Source organism: Panthera pardus, unplaced genomic scaffold (genome assembly GCF_024362965.1).
Source record: "Panthera pardus isolate Hobbes unplaced genomic scaffold, ASM2436296v1 HiC_scaffold_25, whole genome shotgun sequence".
Lineage (NCBI taxonomy): Eukaryota > Metazoa > Chordata > Mammalia > Carnivora > Felidae > Panthera > Panthera pardus.
Genome location: NW_026526821.1, coordinates 65,268,636 through 65,285,098, shown reverse-complemented (window position 1 = coordinate 65,285,098; position 16,463 = coordinate 65,268,636). Strand labels below are relative to the sequence as shown.

At 49.2% G+C, this 16,463-nt stretch overlaps 1 protein-coding gene across 2 annotated transcripts in view; it reads right to left on the bottom strand.

Annotated features, from left to right (window-relative positions):
• PRKCE (protein kinase C epsilon) overlaps positions 1-16,463 on the bottom strand; it is a 497,287-nt gene that overhangs the window by 23,986 nt on the left and 456,838 nt on the right. For both annotated transcript variants that reach the window (XM_019469523.2, XM_019469455.2), the window contains exons 12-14: positions 13,486-13,624; positions 7,868-8,056; positions 3,047-3,193 (exon numbers count right to left, since the gene is read on the bottom strand). In XM_019469523.2, coding sequence (XP_019325068.1) covers positions 3,047-3,193; positions 7,868-8,056; positions 13,486-13,624 — 475 coding nt within the window. The remainder of the gene's footprint in view (positions 1-3,046; positions 3,194-7,867; positions 8,057-13,485; positions 13,625-16,463) is intronic.

The following is a 16,463-nucleotide window of genomic DNA, read 5'->3' as shown; positions in this document are numbered from 1 at the left end:
GAAAAGAGCTTTCAACTTAGGAGCAGTCTCAGGCAGACCTTTCCAACCTGCTAAGGAGATGTAGACTATTCTTTTCTTCCCCATTTTGATATTTCTCCAGAGACAAATCTCTAGGATATAAATGAGATCAGATACTTAAAAGAACTTGAATACACCTTTAAAGACCTGTAGCTGAGAACTCTGTATGGAACATTATTCGGCTCAAAATGTGACCAGAGACACCTGTTGCACAATGGAAGTTTCCTTTCTTATCCTTCCTTCGGATGGCCTCTCTCTTCCAAACGGAATTCAAACCAGCCAGATAAACATTCTCCCTGCCTCCTCCCCCCCAACCCCCAACAGTGTTAAGGATAACTCTGGAGTTCTGTGGGGGTGAGTAGGGACTTGCACAGAAGGTGACGTGTGAGGTAAGGATGAACTCAGTCTTTGGGAATGCTGACTCAGACAGTTGGACATTGTTGGGAGCTCCTGAACAGCCCCTGCCCTCACTCTTTGCCATCCTTTCAGGGGATGGTCTGGCCCCAGGAAGCCTACTTGAGCCCTTCGGCAAAGGAAGCGAGCAGAGTCCTGCCCTCCTGTCCCACACTGGAGGCTCGGGAGAGACCCAAGGGAGGGAAGCACGGGTCCCTTGTGCTCCGGGTGGAGTCCCACTTGACCTCCAGGTCAGCCTGACCCCCTCACCCAGAGATGTACTTCTGCTGCTGGTTCCCAGGGACCCTCTCCCACCCTGGCCCACAGGAGCACCTGCACGCCGGGCCGGCCACCCCTGCCTGTCCAGGCTGGGTGAGGCCTGTCTACCAGTGGACTGGGTCATGGGTTGGCCTCCCGTGTCACCCTTTTCTTCTTCTTCCTCTGTGTCTGGCTCCTTCTCCCTCCTGCAGGCCCACAGAAACCTCACGCTTGTTCTTTATGCCCTTCCCTCACTCGGGGGAAGCCAGGCACAGCTCAAAGGGTCGCTTCTCTTGGGTCTGCCCTTTCATTTGGCTCAGAGGTGAGACAGAGGGTCTCAGCCTCGGGAGGAATCCCTGCTATTGCTCGGCCTTAGGGACAGGCTTCTGGAGACAGGAGCTTCGCAGGGCCCCTGAAATCTCAGAGCACTTTCCTCTGCTGGGTTTGAGCCATGTTCTGCCTTCTCTTTATCCCAGAGAGAGACTTCTCCATGAATCCATACTTTAAAACTTCTTTGGGACTTTTATCATAAAGATTCTCCCTAATTCCTTGCTTCCCTGTGGCTTCTCAGCAAAGACTTGGGTGCCTGCCTCCGCCCTACCCCAGGCCCGCTCTTCCCTTTGCACCCCTGCTGACGGTCCCCTCAGCTTACCCTGTCGTCTGGCCCCACACCCGCAGGAAGAGCTGCCCCTCCAGTCCTGTCTGGCTCTCTATAAGCCTAGCTTTGAGTCGAGTAAGTCATTTTGCAGACCTGTGCTGACTGATTGGTCCCTGCTCTTGCCCTGGGATCCCTTTTGTCAGGTGGATTCTCTACCTCGCTCTACTTCCCACTTTGCTTTGGGTAGATTACCTTAGACTAAACCTGCAATAACATTTTATCCTCGGATCTGAGTCTTTAGTTTTCCCCTCCTTCTCCACCTGGTCTCTGGTTTCCTACTTCCCCTTGCTTTTTCCAGGACACGGTTGATCTTGTCCTTGTAAACCATTCACAGAGACCCTCTGGGTAGGGGGGTAGCCTTTGAGCACGATGGCATGTGCAGGGAGCCCTGCCCAGAGCCAAGGGGGAAATGGGCAGGAGCGAAGGTGATGCTAACAAAGAAAGAAGGTGAGCCTGAATCTAGCCTGTTCCGAGCTGTGTGCCAGCCAGTGAAAATTGTAAAAACCAAAGGAGGAAGCAAATGAGGAACAGTGACCCAATCAAGCATCCAGGGACAGTCAACCTTCCGTGCTCTAGACTGGCTGAGCCTGGACCATGCTGAGAGTTGCTTTCTACTTGGGACATTTCACAACACTATCAGTAACTGCTCCCCAGAAAACCTCCTGGAATATAACAGAATTCCTCTGTGATGATTCACAAAGCACAGGAGGGTCTGTCCTGTACTTGGAGGTGAGGGAGAGGGGGCTGCATGACACAATGTGGGGTGACTGAGGCTTGACTGGATGGTCTCAGGTCTTTCCTGCCCAGGACCCCGGTCCCAGCATTCCGGGGCTCTTGGCCTGTAATTTCCTAATATTACATACCCCCTTTGCTCCCAGCATACTAGCCAGCTGGATACCCCAATTTTCAGTCTGAATAATTGCCTCATCAGGCCACAAGCCAGCAGACTTGGGATACTCCCCCTACACAGGCCTGTATGCACACTCTCAACTTCAAGGAGAGCCCTGCTGACCAGAAGGCCTCCCTCCAGCAGAAGGTCACTGCTAGGACATGGCCTCTGCTCTCTGATTCCTCTTTCCAACAGCTGAGCTTTGACACCCTTTCCTGCAGCCCCTCCGACAGGCATCACTGGGACAGGGCTGAGAACCTGGAAGGAGGTGTATGCTGGGCCGGAGGGAGGCCAGCAGGGACAGCGGGGCAGAGGGGGGTGGGGAGCCCTACAGAGACAGGCTCTTACAGACTCGGCCCCAGGGTTGGTGCAGCACAGCCCTCCCTAGGTGTTGGGCACTGGGTCTTACCTTCTCACGCTGCACTAAGTCCACATAATGACCATGACTGTGACTCTTATTTACCTAGTACTTTTCTTTAAATTGACTCAGTTATAAAGCAAACCCATTTGTTTATAAAGAAACCTTAAATCTCCACCATACACGGCCAACTCATATCATTTGTAACTTCTGATTGAAATCAATCAATTGATCTCTGTTAAAGTTAAAAGTCTTCTGTGTCCCATACGAATCAGCATCTTGGTTATGGCTCTAGGTTATGTATTTTTGACAGTAAACTCTGAGGGCTAGGAGACTCTTTTGGGGAGCGGCTCAGCCACCTCCTGCCCTTGTCATTTTGGCTGGGCATTTTTGGGTCACGTGCCCCAGACCGCTTTTTCTGCACACCCAGGCCCGACGCACAGTGTGGAATGGGCTCTGGGGCCCTACTTACAATTCGAGGCTTGAAGGGCGGCTTGATCTTCTTCTGCTCCAGGAGAACCCAGTCGATCTCCTTGAAGAACGGGTGCTGCTTGATGGCGTCCTCGCCGTTCTGTGCCGCCACACAGCCCAGGCGCTTGTGGGGGTTCTTGGTCATGAACTGCAGGGAGGAGGGCATAACAGAATGAGTGACAAAGGCTTGGCAGGGACAGGCTGTGAGGGAAAGATGAAAGTCAGCCATGGCAACAGCTTCAAGACCATCTCCCAAGCCTGTTTCCTGCACTTTGAGGGACTCTGCCCCTCAGGGTAGTCTTGCACTTTTTTTTTTTTTATGTTTATTTATTTGAGAGAGAGAGAGAGAGAGAGCGAGCGAGAGCAAGAGAGAGTGAGAGAGAGCACACGAGCCAGGATGGGGCAGAAAGACAGGGAGACAGAGGATCCAAAATGGGTTCTGTGCTGACAGCAGAGAGCCTGATGCAGGGTTTGAACTCATGAACTGTGGGATCACAACCTCAGCTGAAGTTGGATGCTTAACCGACCAAGCCACCCAGGGGCCCCAGGGTACTCTTTCACTCTTATACAGAATTTACCATATGCCAGCTGTCATTCTAAACATCGTATATAAATTAATTCATTTCATTCAAATGCAAGCCTCTGAGGTCTATTATTATCCCTATTTTATAAGTGAGGCACAGAGAGGTTAATTAACTTGGCCAAGATCAAACAGCCAACAAGGTACAATGCTGGGATTAGGAACTCAGGCTACTACTAACTCCCTGATTCTCCTCAGGTTCTCAAGTCTTCTAGTTGGGGAGACTGAGATAAGATAAACTCACTCATGCTGAGAGGTCCACAGTCCTTGTTGAGGTAAGGAAAGAGGACCAAATATTCATGTCAAGGTAAATTATCAAAGGCACCCCCTCCACTTCTCCTTTTCCTGGACTCTCTCATTTTTATTTTTTAATTTGAATTTGTAACCTCTAGCATAAAATAACCATGTACATCAACTGATTAAAAAACAAGAAAAGGAAAAGTTTACTGCTTGTCTGGTAAACCACATGGATGTGTTTTCCTCCTTAGCCTTGTGAGAAGAGCTTCTGGCTTGGAGGCAGCTTCCCCAGATGTTAAAATCTGTACTTTTATCTGTGTCCCTGATAGTTCCCCACACACCCAGGCGAACTTATTCCTGTTAAGTGAGTCAGTCCTGATGGCAAGTAATTTGAGCAGATGTGTACCATATAACTGAAAAAAATCAGTGCTGGTAGGTGGAAATATTTCTGATAGCCACCCAAAATAAAGGCAGGGGTGTGTGTGTGCACGTGAGCTGGAGACAAAGAGTTAGATTTTACAGGGGGGAAGGCTGAGAGCCTGTATTTAAACAAAGGAATTTAAGAGGACAAACCATAATCCAAAGGAATAAATTTATACTGATACAATTTCAGGCTTCATCTTCAGGGAGATTTTCCTGGGCAGGGAGAGCCTCTTGCTGACTCTTGCCTGGTGTCCCTGAAGCCAAAGCACATGGGCACTGAGCTGGGAGAGCCACAGGTAAGAGAATGCCTTAAGGGGTTTTGGGCAGTTTGGAGTTAGAAATGGTACCAATGCACACCTTGCCCTCCTAATCTAAAAGTCAGCAGAGGCCACCCCTGGTTAAACACTCCTGATTCGTAACACCCATAGGATAAAGTCCATACCCCTCAGTTTGGCACACGGAAACTTCTCAGTCTGAACCAAGATTACCCGGTTAGGCTTTTGTATCCTTTATTGCACCTATAATGCCCATATCCAGTCCCTATGTATCCTCTAAGAACCAGGCAAAATACTGCCTCCTCTGTTAAAGCCTCTCCAGATTCTCTCCCCTGTAGGGACCTGGGACCTCATGATTCTCTTTTATTTAAATTATAATTTATGGGGCGCCTGGGTGGCTCAGTCAGTTAAGCGTCCGACTTCAGCTCAAGTCATGATCTCACAGTTTGTGGGTTTGAGCCCCGCATCAGGCTCTGTGCTGACAGCTCAGAGCCTGGAGCCTGCTTCAGATTCTGTGTCTCCTTCTTTCTCTGTTCCTCCTCTGCTCATGCTCTGTCTCTCTCTCTCTCCTTCAAAAATAAATTAAAACATTAAAAAATTTTTAATTATAATTTATCTAGGGGCACCTGGGTGTCTCAACCAGTTGAGTGACCAACTCTTGATTTCAGCTCAGGCCATGATCTCAGGGTCCTGGGATCAAGCCATATGTTGGGCTCCACACTGAGCGTGGAGCTCAGCCTCTTTCCCTGTGTCTCTGCGCCTTCCCCGCTCATGTTCTCTCTCTCTTAAAATAAAAAATTAAAAAAATTATAATTTATCTAAACATCCCTTACCCTTGGTGAGCTCTAGGATATAGGAATCAGTCCCATCTTCCCAGCATTTGGTTCAGTGCCTAGCTTCTATTGTGCACTCAGTACATTTAAATGACTAAATAGGGGGCTGAACGCTGGGCCTTAGAGCACAGTGGTAAGGAAGGAAGGCAGCAGGATCAGCACTTACTATTGCACAGGTTGTGCACTGCATAACTCTATGATGCAAACAGCCTTCTCGAGAGCTCTGCACCACTTTGATGTAGGCAGCAGGTCTCAGAGACAGAGCTCAGTGGCCAGTCCCAAACCTGGCCTGGGATTAGAATGTGAGGAAGTAAAGTGTTCCAAGGCCAAGGGAGTAAAGATTCTTCCTTACTTCCTTAGCTCTTCCTGTCCTTCCACTTCTGGGAGACAAAGTATAAGGGCTACTGACAAACATATAGATTTTAACATCTCAAGAAGATGCTCCCGAGCCAGAAGCTCTTACAGGGAAATGCCTTCTCTCAGAGACTGCCCTCACGGATCAGTGGACACAGGCACAACTTCTAGCTTCTGAATCTCTGTAGGCCAAAGTTTCTCAACCTCTGTGCTAATGACACTTTGGGTGGGGTACATCTTTGTTGTAGGGACTGTCCTGTGCACGGTAGGATGTTTAGCCATGTCCCTGGGCTCCACCTACTAGATGCCAGCAGCAGCAATGCTCCCTCCCCACCCCAAGCTGTGATGGCAAAAACATCTCCAGACGTTGCCAAACGAATCACACCTAGCTGAGAAACACTGCTCCAGGTTGGCCAAAATGAAAGAGCCTAGTGGGGGTGCTGGCAGGGGGCTCACTGGAAGGTTTGCCGGGCTGGTGTTCAGGGCGCCGGGCGAGTGATCAGCTCTGCTGGGCTGGTACTCTGGGTGTTTTGGGTGCTGCCTGCAGGTTTCTCCTTAGCCGGCATCTGACACAGTGCCTGGTACGTAATAGATGCTCACTGGCACACACTAGGTGAGTGAATACACATATTCTATCTGCTTCCTTCACCACTTTCATCCCAGTGGTGACTATGTGTGGATCTATTTTTTATTTACTGCCCACGTTTGCCTGCTGGATTGTAGTCAACCAATCCAGCAGGACCCTGGCTGTTATAGCCACCAATGCTTACTTAGCATGAGGCATGATGCCCAGCACATTGGAAACACTCAATAAATAATAGGTCATTATGGGTCATTATGGCTCAGTCGGTTGAGTGTCTGACTTCGGCTCAGGTCATGATCTCACAGTCGGGAGTTCGAGCCCTGCGTGGGGCTCTGCGCCGACAGCCTTCAGATCCTCTGTCTCCCTCTCTCTGCCCCTCCCTCACTTGTGCGCTCTTAAAAAAAAAATAGGTCATTAAATTATTGATTAGGAGGGAGAGAAGGTGGGGGGGGAGGGAAATTGATGAGTTGAGGGAAAGAAGAAAGGAGGAAGAAAAAAAGAACTGCGGAAGAGAATAGCATGCTCTGATGTGGCATTTTCCAGAATATGGTATGTGTGCTCCCAGACACCTACAAAGTGATTTTAGGTCTTTTTTACCAATTTCATATGATGATTTATGTTAATTAGTTATGGCAATGATACTGATTTTCCATTTATGACAGTGATATAGAACTTCTTTGTAAAAAACATGCCATTAGGTAAATATTGGTAGTGCATTGAAAGAACAAGTAAATCACAGTTGAGAGGGTACCTGATATGGGAAATCTGGTGAATGTGATGTGCCAAATACTGAACTTTGGAGCATTCTGGTGGGTGAAAGAAGTCAGGACTGGAAGTCAAGGTTCTGGGGCTGTCACCTCGGTCATGCCTCAACCCTGAGGGTCAACTGCTCTGTTCACCTTCCCTGCACCCCAGCTTTTACAGCTTTCCAAGGAGGTCAGGGAGCTTCACGTACTTGCCCTAGCACAAGTGGCTTACATGGCGGAAAGAGCTGTGCTGAGGCAGTACTGAGCGTTTCACGTGTGAGGGATTATTTGCAGGGCTGGGGATAGTCTCTCTGTCATGTCTGAATCCAGCGCATGGATTCCACGCCCTAAGTGGACACTTCTTTTCTGATCAGGTCTTCTGCCACAGAGATGCCATCATGCATGCAGATACACTGTGCTCGCCTCCCTCTTGTCCATCACAGACTCCAGAGGAAGACGGGTGCGGGTGGTAGGGGAGGACGCAGGGTCCAGTTCCTGGTGTGTAAGGGGGCAGAAGTGATCCTGGCACGGTTTGGGTTGGTTCTGCTCCCTCTGAAATGCAGAGCTCCCTCTCAGGAAACACAAACGCGTCCCTGGCCCACAGAAAGCAACTGGAGCCTCAGCTCCCCACTGTGACTGCCTACCATTCGGCTGCAGCAGAGGTGGGCCAGAGACGGGCGGAGAGGGATAGCGAAAGGTCTCATGGGATGGGAAAGGAGTGACAGGGACAGAGGGAGAAGACAGAGGCCAGGGGAGCAGGCACGAGGGGGAGGGGGAGGGCGAGGACTCACGGCTTTCAGGATGCTGACGGCCTCCTTGCTGAGCCAGACGGGGTAGAGCACGTCGTCATGGAGGATGGACTCAAACAGGTCGTCCTCATTGTCGGCCTCGAACGGGGGCTGCCCAGCCATCATTTCATACATCAGCACCCCCAGGGCCCACCAGTCCACCGAGGGGCCGTACTCCAACTCCTGCAGGATCTGTTCGAGGAAACGGGCAAGGTCAGGGCTCGCCAACGATCCCCACCCACGGCCGCCCTTGTCTCAAGTGCTGTGCGAACTGCCTCGTTATTTCTAGCTTGCTTCTCTGCACAGCAGGGCCCAGGCTGGCATGATTTAGGCTCGAAATCAGCCAATTCAGTGAAAACTGAGTTTAGAACGTGCGATGCTGGGGGCTAACTATCAACTTTCCTCCAAAGTCAACACTGACAGCCTGTCCTCCCGTGGGAATAGATCCTGTTCTTTGAGCAGATGAAGTTCCTGACTTGCGCTTAGGACCATATAAAAATGCATGAGTGTTTTTGACACTAAATTCAGGGTCAGAGGAGCAAGATGCAGACTGAGAGAGACATAAGCAAGCTGTGAACGACTGAGAGCAAACAAGGATCGTCTCACACCGAGCACAGAGCGTGGCGCACACAGTGAGAAGGTGAACAGAATGTCAGTCTTCTTTAAACTGTGACAATGTCAAGTTCACCTGAGTCCTGTGCTTTTGGAAAAGAAACTGTAGTCAATAAGTCTCCCCATCCTTTTGTGTTCTAACCACAAAGGGTGACTATGTTTTTGGATGTTCCAGGAAGGAAAAAACCCATCTCCAGCGTTCCTCACGACTCCCATAAAACCCACTGATGAATCTCTTGTTTGCCTGCCTCTGCAAAGCCCAGGCCCCTTCACTTTCTGTGACACATTCTCCTTATTGCAATAGCCCCAATCAAATCCTCTCCTTGATCATCCAGTGTGCTTTATCTTTGTCAACAGTCACTTCTCTCACCTAGGCTCTCAGTCTCTCTTTTTTTCCTCTGACTGCAGGCACAGTTGAATGCATTTATGTTAAACGCATGTATGACACGTGGCTGAGGAATGTTCTGTGCCATCACCTTCCTGCATGGCGTGTGGGGACTGCAGTTTTAAAAAATGAATCACAATTTCAGTATCTGGGAGAAACGCCACCTAAAGTTAGGAAGCTACAGAACCTTCAGAAAAGTGAGTAATTGCCCCGATCCTATTTTTTTCTGGAGCACTGGCTATGGGTTCCAGTGGAAGAGATGGAAGACTGATCGGGATGTTTCCACTCTATTCCAAGTTTGGTGCTAAGTTCTTTCTGGGTGATCTGGAGCCACTCACTTGACTTCCTCATCCGATGAAGCTCAGATTCTCAGCTCAACCTTGTAAGATGAATCAAGGTGGAAGATTTGAAAGCATATTGCAAAGTACAAAGCTCCAGATAATTGGAAGGTGGTAGGAGATCCAAGTTTTCTTCTGTTAGCTTTGGTCTCCATGTATATAAAGTACGTGGTAGGTCAATGGTCTATGTGTGGCTCAGGGTAGAAATAAATGCTGCGCTGTCCCCACTGCTAAGGAAGGGATTATGAAGTACTGTCCCCATCCCATAATTATCTTCTCCTCTTATCAGAGCAGGAGTAGGCCTGGTGCTGCCCAAGAACAGAAGGGCAGAGGAGATGACCTCTCCTGGTTTCTCTCAGCTCTGTAATTCTATGGAGAATTCCCCAAAGTGATGGTGACAGAGGACAAGCAGGGGTGGGGTGCATGTCCTAAAAGGGGTGTGCATCCAGGACTCTCCCCAAAATGGCAAAGGCCATGAACAGTCTTGTCAGTTTGCAAGTAACTTCACAGGGAACTTGTCCAGAGCAAGGCTCCAGTTCAAGTTCTCAGATTTCAGGACAGCCAGGGAAGAGGATGCTGACTGTGAGGACCAGGGCTTTCCATGGTCTCTCAAAACACCCCTCTAGAGACTAGAGATTGCTTGGGATTAAGTAAAAAAAGACTTGGGAGGAATCATTTTGAAAACATTAAAAGCACGCATGATTTAAGAATTTAAGAATCCTTTTAATTTAGAATGGAAAGAAATGCAAGCAAACGCAGCCATCTTTGAATTATTTGGGGCTGGCACTCTGTTTGGTGAGTATCTTTGGTCTCTTAGCTCAGTGGTCATCACATGGTATCTGAGGGTCAGTAAGCTCTGCTGTCCCAAGAAGCCAGTAATGCTGCTCTGTGCCAAAGCCAAAGCCAGCGAGTGGCTCTGTCAGTCATGAATGAGCCAACACCTTGTGCGGCTCAGCATGGCATTGCTGGTTTTGAGGGCATCGCTATCACCCATCTTGTCCAGAAAGCTTTCTCATATTCCCCTAGCTTTCCTCTTATCTTCTGACATCCTAAGACCCTTTCCTGTCCCTAAGATCTTTAGGCACTTTCCATATACTACCGTGATTTTGGTTATTTTTTCATGGTCAATTGTTCCCTCTGGGCGTCTCTAAGGCACCAGGCATAAGGGTTCTAGCATGCTTCTGAGCAACGCCCCCCACCCCCGGCTCCCCCGCAACCAGGCCAATTGCAGCACTTGGGACACTGGCTGCCACATGTGCCCCAGTGTGTGTCTCACCGGGTGTGCTTCCTTCTCTCTTGGGTTCAGGGGGCTTGGGGTGCCAGGGTGGCCACCCTCCAGCCTCCAGGAGGTGGAAGATCTGGGTTCAGTGCCTCCACAGGGTGGTGGGGAGGTGACCTCCAGGTGGCCCATGTGTGCTCAGCCAGGACGGCTCTGCAGAAACCACAGAGCGGCCCTGCCCACCCTTCCCCAGGCCCACTCCAGAGCCTTCCGTTTTGGGGAGGCATCTTTTGTAAAATTCCTTTCGGGCTTGGCCCTAATTTTATGCTTTCTCACCAGCTTGTCAACAATGGAGAGGTGAGAAGGGCAAGGCTTCACACGCCACGGGAGGGCACCTGGTATGGTGGCTACCCCCTTGAATTGGTCAGAGCCCGGGTAGAAGAGAAGGGCAGGCATTGGGTCTAATGGTGCCAGTCATACCCAGGGCTGGCTGCCATTTCCTGGGGAGCACGCGCTGGGCATGGGAAATGGAGAGGGGGTGCAGTGGGGGCTAGCCCAGGTCGCATGGTGGGAAGAGAAGCCTTGGGGAAGAGCTAGCACCAGATGAGCTAGCGCCTCATTAGGTGTCTCTGGTTTCAGGGTTAACCCAGGCACCTCACAACCCCTCCCTGTTTGAATAGAGGCTTATGGTTTCTCAAGCATTTCCATGCTCTAATCTCATTAGATTCTTATAACACCTTGATGAGGTAGGTAGGGCGGGAATTGTTATTCCTATTTGAAAGATGAGGAAGCTGGGGGGTTGAAAACATTTTGTGACTTGGTCAAGGTCCCATGGGGGCATCAGTGGTCAAGTCTAGCCTGGAAACTCAACTCTCAGGACTGTGCTTTTCCCACACTGCACGTGCCAGCAACAGTGATGATGGTGACGGAGCTACTACGTACTGTCCCAGTGCTCACTGTGGGCCAGGCACCAGGCTAAATGCTTTAGAGGCATAATTTCATCTAATCTCCCCCATAGCCCTTGATAAAAGTAGCAGTGTCTCTATCAATTGTAATTTGCCTACAGGAAGACCAGGGATTGCTTTTGGCATTGCACACATAGTGGAGATTCTGCACTGCGGACATAAAGATGGAATGGGAAGGAACAGTGTCTGCGCCTCCTTATAGACCGAGAGATCAGCCCTATTCATTGTGACTCTCATCAATGGACTGCTTTTCATGAAGGTTGTGTGGGCGTTTTGTTCATCATAAAGTGAATGTTTGCCTTGGGCTGGGTCCTTAACTACTATGCTGGCCTGTTAACCCTTTGTCTCTGGCATCAGCTTACAGAGGAATTGGAACCAAGTATTCTGATGATAAGAAATGAATGAGGAAGATGGTAAAAAAGAAGGTCCCAATTGAGAGCCCTCACTTTTGCTGATTTCTCCTCAAAGATTAAATTCCTAGTGTTCCTACTAAGGAAGATATTTTGAAATCTCTCCTTTCAGATCTCTTAGAAGATAAAGGTCCTAAGGGAATTCAACTATTACTTACCATCCTCACATCTCTCCTCAGGCCCCCCATGTCTTGTCCGGTCTGTGAAAAGTCTCTTCACTGACCTTCCCTCACTCTCTGTTTTCTGAGCTATATTGCTGTTGCCTGTCTGCGTCCTGGGACAGGTGTGAGAAACCTGGACACCCTCCAATGGAAAACTCTTAGTGGGTCTATAGAGCCTACAGGAAAAAGACCACTTTCCTTGATCCTTTTTCCTAATTTTATCTATTACCATAAATAGCTATACTATTTTCCTTTTCTGGACAAGGCCAAGAATATTCTCATCCCTTCAACTGTGTTCATGGTGGAGTGTCACAAGTTCAAATTCATTTATTCATTCAACGAACCATGACTAAAAGCCTGATCTGTGGGCTGGTTCCTGGACTCAGATTAGAAACACAGCCTCTGCCCTAAAGGATTCAGAGCCCAGGGATACTGAACCTCCTGTACTGCCCTGCCCCCACCCCAATCTTCCCTGTTGTTTTCGGGAATGCTTCCCACTCCCTACCACCAAAGGAAATCCTGCTGATTCTTGACAACTTAGTTTATCTACCAGGTGCTCCAAGAAGACTCCCCTTATCCCTGAGGATACCATCTTGTCTCTCATATCTATTTATTCTGCTTAATTAGTTGTTTACTTATCTGCCACTGCCTCTGGACCAGAAGTTCTTTTAGGAGAGTGATGAGTGTTTAGCCAATTCTTTATCCCCACTTTGCTTTGTGTCTAGCAGGTGCTCAAACAATGCCACTGAAAGGAAATGAAATCTGAATGGGCTAACACCTACCCACCACGGGCAGTGCTTAATGGGGATTGGTATTTCCTTCCCATCTTACATGTGTCAGAACCCTCAAGTCCATTTTTATTAAGCATCTGTGATATACCTTGTCCTAAATTGGAATCATGTCACACTAGGTATCACTCAACCTAGGTAAGATTGATTTGGAGAAATTCGAAGCAAATACTTTATGAGGAACAAAACATCCAGACAACTTTACAAAAGGCAGACCATCAGTAGGGCTCCCAGTGGACATCTCTGACCTATATGTATCAGATATACATAGAGCTTTCCTCTTCCTGCTTGACCCTGTGCACCTGCTATGCAGAATCGCCACACCACTAGGAAGGGCAAATAATTCTTGGTTTTACTGTAGGTGCGTTACAGCTAATGAAGAAGCTAACTGCTGCCTTTATCGATGGTGCTCCTTTATTCCGGTTACTAAGAAGTGAAAACAATGATAGAAGTCTACAAAGTTCTCTTAGTCTTACTTTCATTGGTAGTTCTGGACTGAGAGGGAAGGACCTGCCCAGGTTTGGGGAATGGCCTGTTCACAGTTTGCCCAGTATCTCTCTTATCACGTCAACTTCCTTACGGAGAAATCAGCAAACCTTCTACCTTTCCTTTTCTCCCTCCTCCCTCAGAATCTATCCTAGTTTTCTAGAACCTTCCCCCAGCACCAGTAAGTGACCCCAGTGCATGGGAATGGATCCCTGCCTCTGCCCTGGTGGAAGAAGGTGGTTAGCACATGGTCTTACCTCGGGTGCGATGTAGTCAGGAGTTCCACAGAATGTGGTGGTTGTGACGCCGTTCAGAATCCCCTCCTTGCACATCCCAAAGTCAGCTAGCTTGCAGTGACCTTCTGCATCCAGAAGGATGTTGTCCAGTTTCAAATCCCTGCAAGAGGGGTCAGAACCACATGATTAGTGCTTTAGCCACCCCAATATGGTCTTCTTGAGTTGGAGAGATGTGGCCATCTCAGGGAAATCTGCGATAAAAAGGAAAGCCTTTGAGGAGGCTTGACCTGCTGGCAACCAACCTCTGTCCAGGGTTCTTGCCCAAGTTGAACAACCCCTAAAGGTGCCTCCATTGTCCCCAACATGATAGGGGAGCTCCTAATATCTCAAGACTACTGTGGTTTAATAAAATCAGTAGCTATTTATTGAAGCCCTACTATGTGCTGCAATTCAAATTATTTAGACCTCGATATGAGAGAGAGAAGCAACTTATCCCCCTTCCTTCATGGGTTAACCATAGGGATCAGTTGGAGGGACAAGACTAATGCATAGTAACATCGATGACTCAGATAAAACCACAGAAGGATCAGACGCTACTTTACAGGACACCGACTATGTGAGCTATTGTGTTTCATGGGGAAGACCACTGACAGCAGCTGCAGGCTGGGAGAGCTTCAGAAAAAAAAGGACTCTCAAGAGAAGCTTGGAGAGATGGTTAGGTTTGGAAAGGGCACAAAAAGAAAAGGTGGGAGGGAAGGGAAAGCCAACACAGCAGGTGTAAAAGGCAGTGAAAGGACCAGAGAATTGGGCTCCAGTGAATGGCGGGGCAAGACAGGCAGATTGAAACCAACCCCAAAGAGCCTAGAATGCAAGAGGGTTTTGAAATTCCTGCTGAGGACAACGAGAGACCTGCCTGCATGAGCACGATCTATTTGTAAGATCTGTCTTCTCTGGGCAAGCAGGCAGAGGGGGGAAAGGTTCTGGGGACAGGAGGGAAGACACACTGGTGGCAACGACCAGGGCCTACAGAGACCAGGTGGTTCCTTGCAGTGAGTGAGGGCCACAAAGGGTGGGTGGGGGCCTGCTGGCCTCAGTCAGTGTAGCTCTCTTGCATCCTGCTTTACAGTTTGGGGTTCTACATAAGATCCTGTATAAAATCTGAAGTTCTGGATAAGAATTCCCCTACCAACCAAATCTGCAAACCCCAACCCTGTCCCGTAGAAGAACCCAGACTGTCAGATGGAGGTCCTCACCCTGGACCTCCCTCAGCATCCACTCTGGAATGGGGCCAGGGTCTTACAAAGAAGGCCCATTGCCCCGCACACAGAGCAAGAGGCGCCTTTCTCACAAGTCTGCTGGCGTCTAGATTTGAACTTCAGCCATCATCAGAGATCTGGGCCTGAGTGCAAAGGTGGGGCAGGAAACATTTCAGGGCCTGCCTGCTTTGCACCCACAGCCCTGTTTCCGCTTACAGCTGGGACTTCTTGAGAAAAGAGAAAGCTCATAAAATATGCTGTTCTAAGCAGATGCTTGTGAACTACAGAAAGAACAGGGAGCCCAACCAAGCCACGCCACTGGGACTGGGCTCCTCGACCTTCTACCCTGGCCACTGTGTGTGGTCAGGGCTCAGCTCTGGCTGGGGTGGGAGGGAAGGGAAAAGAACACTGACTTGGGCACAGGAAGCCTGGGTTTTAATCCCTCTTGTGGCATGGCCCTGGTGAATTCATCTTGTGGGTCTGTTATCTGGTCTATCAAATTGGGATGACACTTTCCTGCTTGTCTAAAGGGTTGAGATAGTTTGTGTAGAAGTAGCAGGCCTTTATACCGTTACACCCACTTCCTTCACAAGAAAACTGAGTTGGAGGGGAGTGGGTGTTCTGTCTGCCCATCTGAAAATGTTGGCATCGTCAAGAGGTGAACCTATGTGCCCTACTGAGTTACAGCCCCTTGCTGCTCCCTAATCTAGTGTTGCCTTGTCAAGGCCCACACGCACGCACCATGGTCACCATGGCAACACTCGCAATTGTAGCAGCAATAAACAAACAAGTGGAAAGCACCTCTGTGGTCTACAAACCACATTCATGTTCTGAACAAGGGTTCAGAAGAACATGCTTTGCTATTATCGTGGCAGCGGTAAGCAAGTGGAAGCTGGAAAGAGGTAGGTGATTTCTGGAAGGTGACGAGGGGGTTGATGTAACTAGGACTTGAACTGGGTCCTCTGCTCTAAAATCTGGTGTTCTTGCCTCTGTGTACTACACTCCTCTACTTCCTGCCTTCCTGTTGGTGGTCTTCTTCCAATGCCAGCCACCAGCCCCAATTTAGAAAGGCCCCACCTGCTCCCTCTCAAGCCCTCTCTTTTAAAGCCTTGTCATTGGAAGGGTGCACTCTGCTTTGTACGAATGGAGGAGATTCAGAAGATTCCAAGCCAGCCTGAACTTTGCCCTTCTAAAAATTGAACTCCGCACTTCCTTCTGCTCAGGATTCCTACTCAGGACAAGAGAAGGTGGAATGTCTTTCTTCTCCCTCTTCTGCTCTCTGCCTGTCCTAGCCCTGGCCCAGGTACACACTGTCCCCCTGCTCCTTGCCTTCTCTTCTCCCCGAGGGAAGAAGCCACCCCATGCTGAAGGCCCAGGGGGACCACGAGGGCTGAGTATGTTCTGTAGGCAGTCCACGGGCAGCTGTCCCCTCTGCTGTGGGGAAGGGAGGCCCCAGGCTAAAGCACATCTTCACACTGTCCCACCGCTGATGCCAGAAATCCTGCCACTACTCACCTCTTCAAATTTCCCCTCTGCTGTCTGTGTTTCTCTAGCGCTCTGCCTCCCCACATGAAACCATGTCTCATGGAAGAGATGGTGACTTAAGTTCCTTTCCTCTGTGACAGGGGAGACTGGTGCAGCTGGAAAGTCCCCTGGGGACCAGAGATGCCACAATTAAAACTTTATTCCCCTGGGGGTCTTCAGTCTCTTTAAAAAGAAAACTACCCACACTGCTGGGACTAA